We start from the raw sequence: 6,437 nt of genomic DNA, 5'->3' as shown, positions 1-6,437 counted from the left end.
GTGATTGTTATTATTTTACTTTTGTTTTAAAAATATTGAATCTTAGTGTTAATATTTTCATTTAGATTTAAAAATTGTTGAATGTTACTTTCTATCCCGGAAATGTCAATTAAAATTTTAATACTAAATTGTCAACTTATTTACTAACAAATAAACAATTGAGTTGTTACCACTCAATTGTCAAGTAAAACATTTGATCTCATTGGAATTTGAAATAATCATTTACACTACTTTGTGATAAAAGTTGAGTTCCGGTTAATATGGTTAGTTTGAGCACACAACAAATTAAATGTGTACTCGAATTATCTAATTCATAATTTTTGGAGCATATTCGGTATTTAAAATTCGACTAGATGTCTTTAATTAGACTTTTAGTAGAGATTGGCCATTTTTAGTAGAGATTAGGCATTTTGGCCATTTTGGTACAGGGGGCATTTGGCCATTTTGGTACAGATTAGGCATTTGAGCATTTGGGCCTTAAGGATTTAGGCATTTGGCTAATCTAGTATTTAAAAATTAAAGTAATTGGAAATGGGCCATGTACTTTAGGTATTTTGAAAATGGCCCATTATAGTGCATAAGTAGCTTACAGTCCATAAAAGCTTTTACAGTCCATATTAGGTCTAACAGTCCATAATTATTAGCTTACAGTTCATAAATAGTTGTAGTCCAAAATGATGTACAGTCCATATTTAGTTACAGTCCAAAATGATGAACAGTCCATAGTTTGTTACAGTCCAAATCCAAAATGTTGGGAAATCATTTTGCCCATTACAATGGGTACATTAGCCCATTACAATTAAACACCCCATATGACCACCACATCAGAATTCAGAACTCAAATGAATGGGTTGGAGATGACACATTAACCACACGTTTATATCGTTTCCTTTTCACGACAGTATCTCCCGCCGTTGTTGCGCGCTTCTGGTTTCCATTACTGGCTGTTGCAGCCTTGCCTCCGTTACACCTCTTCCCGCAATTCTTTTTGCCCTGAATAGAACCCCAAAAAATAAGACAACAAAATCATAACCACACATAAACATAAACATTATAAACAACAAATCAACGAAGCAACTGACTTGATTCTTGGGAAGCACATTTGGAACTTCATGTCCACGTGACACATTTTTGTTGGGAGCAACCTGTTTACATTTAGGCAACTTGAAACCTGTCTCTGGCCACGACTTGTTCCTACTTCCCTTAGGCCGACCCCGTGGCCTCTTCAAAGACTTTGGATCCTTAACAATGGTGGTGTTGGACTGGAAACCTACCTCCATCGCCGAAGGAAAATTTGCTCCTGCAGCCTCATGCCCTAACGCGAAAGCTGATGTATGAGCACTACGATGTTGTTTCTGTTGACTATTAGATCCAATTTCAGAAGGTGGAGGTAATTCCGAACAGTCAATTAATTGTCTGTTCCTAAACTTCTCCCTGCTTTCCTTGACATCAATTTTTAACTGAGCTAAATTCTTCATCACAATGTCAACTGTTGCATCATCGGCCGTTTCTGTGTCGTCAAAGACAGCCTCATACTCAGACAACATCAAGTTGAACCTCTTCACTTCAATAGTTTTGGTAGGGTCATGATATGGCACTACTACCCGGACATGCTTCCTTGGCAAGTCTTTCCTCCACAGATCAAGGATGTATTTCTTAGGCAAATCGTAGACGTAATTCTGATCAAGTACACGAATGCAGTGTTTGCAAAGGATGCCAAATGTTTCAAACTTGCAACAGTCACATTTTACTTCTTTTGTGACAGAATTATATGTGACAGAGTACATCCTTCTCATCTCCGTCAGTTTTTCCTCGCTAGAACCTTCGAGAACAATCCACACCCTATCCTCCATGGCATACTCCCAATTAGTTTCATCTACTTGTCGATGAAAGTGATGAACAACGTACAACATTCGTCCGCACTCCTGTTGGACTTCTTGAAATTTTGCATCGGTATAAAGTTTCTGAAATAACTTTTCAACCCTGAAACCACTTACTAGCCTCCTCACATATCATCCCCTTGTCGTCTACAGTTGTTTTATCTGCAACACGCTTCTCCAAAGCTTTGCAATACTGTTGTGGAAATTCAAATAATTTGGTTTTCCTTGTAACAAATCCATCAAAAAAACTGTTAATGCTTTCCACCCTTTGAGTAGTCTTCATACCTGCCCAAAAATGCTCTTTTATGAAGGCTGGCACCCACATGTGTCTCTCATCGTACAACCCCTCCAACCAATCATTTCCCTCTAGGTCATACTCTTTCATTGATGAACACCAACGACTTTCAAACTCTTCCGCCGTAAAGCTCTCGTATATGACGGCCTTCAAGGGATTTTTGAAGTCATTGTATCTGCTCAAACATTAAAAATTTATGAATGATATTTGACCAATTTATGTAAAACCATGACATCATTGGCATAGATCTATATCTATGCTCTATGTTTATCCCTTTTAGATTTTTAGATTTCTAGATTAGCCTCAACATTTTATCTATTTCCTATTTGATATTTGATACATGTTTTATCTAGTTGATATATGTTTACTAAAAAAAAGTCAACTGTTAAATGCATCTTCTTATTTATGTCTTAATAAAGTTAAATTCTTTGAAGTTTAATATTAAATGGTCACTGCTTAGAATTTTAATAGTTTAAAACAAAAGCTACCTAGTTATACTCCTAGTTTTCCTGTTTTCTCTGTCTGTTCGCTCCAATGCTGTTGAGACAAAGTCAATGGTACCTACTTATACTCCTATTTTGGCCCTTTTCCTGTTATTCCCATATGACAGCTCTAATGCTTTTCAGACAAAGGCATAATGTTGTTTTCCTGGCTATGTGTAGTTCTTAGCATGTGACAGCTCTATGTGTATTTCTTTGCATGTGACAGCTCTAAGTAAGTCATTACTCACCATGTTAAGGTTCATACAAAGATCATAAAACTATTAAACCAAATAGATCAGAATTTCATTCTAAGTCAAATTCTAAGCCAAATAGCAAAGCTCTCTAAGAGCTCTCTAACAGGTCTCTCACAAGACATTGCAAACAATAAAGATGGACCAAAAAATAATTAACATTTCCAGCAATTAAAAAATAAACAAACAAGGATAAGTGAACAACTTACAACTCAAGCTTCCCAAGTTTCTCTGGCAGTTTCTTCAAAATATGCCAAATGCACCATCTGTGCCTAGAACCAGGCATCACTTCAGACAATGCTCTACACATTGCAGGTGCTTGATCAGTGAGTATTGCTCGGGGAGGTTTGTTGTTCATTGCCAACAACCACTGCTCAAACACCCATATGTAAGTCTCTGTGGTTTCATGAGAGACGAGCACATCCAAGCAGGATGGATTGGCCATGATGGTTAACCCCCACAAAATTAGCAAATGGCAACTCGTACTCGTTCGTCAAATACGTTGCATCAAAGCACACAGCATCACCAAATTCCTCATAAGCAACACGGCTACGAGCATCAACCCACATAATGTCTTTCAATCGAGCCTCTTCATCTAACCGAATAGTATGATAAAAATTTTGGTTGTCCCATTGCATGTATTCAAAATACCTCATCATGGCGGCAGCATCTCCACCTTCCATTTTAAGTCTCCTCTCCTTATACACCTCATGTTGGAGGTCCTTAACATTTGGCATGTTTTCAACACCACCTTTATCCACAGCTAAGCAACCATGGATTTTTTTTACAGGAACCCCTTGTTCATAATAATTGACTAACCTCCTCTTCACCGTAGAGGTGTATTTCTTCATACGGTATTCTTTGACTAATTTAGCCAAATCGGGGGTCACCTCATGCAAATGATTCAACTCAACCTTTCTGACCTCCCAAGAACCTTCTGCAGTAACACCAGCATATAACATTGCAAGGCAAAAGCATTTCTTGGACTTCCTTTTCCCACGTGCAAGCTCATCCTCACCAATTACACCATTCACAACACCTCCAGTACCAGCCTCACCCATGGCCTTCGCCCGTTTGTTTGCTTCCCTTCTGGCTTTGAGGTTAGGTGGACCCCAACACTCACACCTCCAAGTACAACAAAGCTTTACATTCTTGTCTTTCTTAGACGAAGACCACTGACACCTAGTCACCCCAAAACCTACTTGTTCAGCATAATCTTTATAATACCTTTCCACATCTTCCCAGTTTTTGAAAATCATACCAACTTTCGGAGGCTCTAATACAAGGACACCCCTATTACTAGAATGTATGGTCTCATCTTTTTGAACAGTACCAATGGGTGGTGACATGACAACAGTGCAAGTTTCTTCAGAATCAGGAATCAATGAAGTTCCACTCTGGGGAGTGATGAATTTATTTTCGGGAATGGGAACCAATGGGGATGCACTAGGACTGCTACAAAATTCATGTTCGATAAAGGCCATAGAATCACTCAATTCAGCATCAATTCCATCCATTTTGCCCTACATTCACAAACTACAGTCATTACCAAATTGAAAACCATAACTAATCCACAAACAAATCGACAATACAGCAATTGCAGACCAAACCAACGTCCAGGCAAAATAAAACACCTAAACATTCAGCAATTGCTTCCAAACAAATTACAGTCCAATTAAAGCAAAATTAAATGGAGTACAAAAATAAACAAAAATACAATGCAAACTAAGCGAATTGAAACACCAAATCAAAACGAAACCAATTCAAAGCAAAATTCAAAGCAAACCAAAGCAAACTCCAACCAAAATCACCATCAATTCACCCCAAATTCAGCAATTTCAAACTTCAATCGAACAATTACAAGCAAATATGTCCGAAAAAGTCAATTACGATTATAAGATATTGCACCTACAACACCAACACCAGAGAACATTCGCCAATCACTTCATTCGATTTAAAACCAATTACGCACCTTAAATTATGTCGTTTATCGTGACCAAGCCGACGACCAGAGAACATTCGCCGATAAAGATCAACCTACCGCCATCGTCGATCTACTGTGTTATCCCTCTCTTTGTTTTCTCTCTCTTCATCAGTTCAGGATCTACTTTGTTTCTCACTCTTCAAAATAACAAAGTAACGCCGTTAAACAACCTACTATACACTCCCACTTGCCAACTCACCAGGGCTTATTTTAAAAATATATTTAATTGCAAACCAATGCAATTATTTACGCTTAATGCCATTTGAGTTGCATCTGAAGTTACTCATGATGAGTAACCTGGGCCTCCTCCCCATTTGAGTGTGTCAAAACTCTTAAATTTTATAATGTTTTGTTTCCCAAAAAAAAATTTAAAAACGAAAACAAGAAAAAAAAATGAAAAAATAAATAAAAATACAGTATATTCATGCAAGGGCAGCAGACAATGAACATAGAACAGTCCATAATTAATTAATTATTAAACAAGACTTCTCCATCTAATCATCTCCTTAAACATCCAAATATGGTATTGGGTTTTGCTCCTCACATGCGATCAAAAAGGTTACTTTAGAAACTCCAAATCATTAGCCACTTGATTATCATTCAACTAAGGGTCTGTTCTCATACGTTTATTTTCAGTTCAGTTCATTTCAGCTCTAATAAGTTCAGTTCAGTTCAGTTCAGCTCCTAATTTCTTTCTCTTACAAAATATTCAGTTCAGTTCAGTTCAGCTCAGTTCAGTTTAGTTCAGTCAATGAGAACAGACCCTAAGACTAATAAATGACTCTTGCCACTTGATTATCATATTACAAATTCCATGTTTTTTTGGTGTGAATCCATTAACTCTACTCACTTTTATGTACTTTGGGCTCTTACTGAACCTTAGAGCCCACTATACGCAGTAGACTAGTAGTAGAGTACTAGAGTCCTAACCCACACCTGCTCAACTACCCAAAAAGCTATCTACTCCCTCTTTATTTTTTAAGTGTTATAGTTTGACCGTCACATAGTTTTAGGTAATTTAATTGACTTAAATAAAATAAGAGGTAAGTGGGGTAGTTGGAGTATTAAAAAATTGTAAAAGAAAGATAACAGGGTTAATAGTTTATTGAAAAGTAATGAATGTGAGAGGAAAGATATAATAAAAAAAGTAGTAGTGGATTTAGATGGGGACCATGAGAGGAGAGAGATATAATATTTTAATGTAGCTTTTTACCAAAAAAGAAAGTGTAACACTTTAAAAAAACACGGTCAAAAATGGGAAGTGTAACACTTAAAAAAAACATGGAGGGAGTATAGTAATATACGAAGTATAAAGAGAAACATCCTTTTGGATGATAAATTTCATTATTCCAAAATTGCCCTTCTTAATTTTCACAATTACCTCTCCTATTCACAATTAAAAAATAAAAATTAAATTTTATTTTAATTTAATTTAAAAATTGTTCTATCATATCTACTGCTCCACGTTGAACAAGTAGTTAACTTTAGTGCACCAATAAAATTGACAGTTACCAAAATAAAGAAATTAAACAAATAAAATTTCAT

The 6,437-nt window shown here is 36.4% G+C and overlaps 1 protein-coding gene across 1 annotated transcript; it reads right to left on the bottom strand.

The window, feature by feature from the left end:
- Nucleotides 1-1,977: 1,977 nt before the first annotated feature.
- On the bottom strand, nucleotides 1,978-3,266 carry LOC145591810 (protein FAR-RED IMPAIRED RESPONSE 1-like). The gene is made up of 2 exons (XM_081648305.1): nucleotides 3,118-3,266; nucleotides 1,978-2,350 (listed from the first exon to the last, which is right to left on the bottom strand). Exons 1-2 carry the CDS (start codon nucleotides 3,264-3,266, stop codon nucleotides 1,978-1,980), a joined length of 522 nt encoding a protein of 173 aa, XP_081504431.1.
- Nucleotides 3,267-6,437: the final 3,171 nt, after the last annotated feature.

This window comes from Chenopodium album, chromosome 18 (assembly GCF_948465745.1).
Source record: "Chenopodium album chromosome 18, dcCheAlbu1.1, whole genome shotgun sequence".
Lineage (NCBI taxonomy): Eukaryota > Viridiplantae > Streptophyta > Magnoliopsida > Caryophyllales > Amaranthaceae > Chenopodium > Chenopodium album.
This window is presented reverse-complemented; position numbering and strand designations above follow the sequence as displayed.

Coding starts and splice junctions, on each gene's coding strand:
- LOC145591810 (XM_081648305.1), bottom strand. CDS start 3,266: ATGAACAACAAACCTCCCCGAGCAATACTCACTGATCAAGCACCTGCA. Junction 2,351..3,117: donor AAACTTGGGAAGCTTGAGTT/GTAAGTTGTTCA, acceptor ATGTTTGAGCAG/ATACAATGACTTCAAAAATC.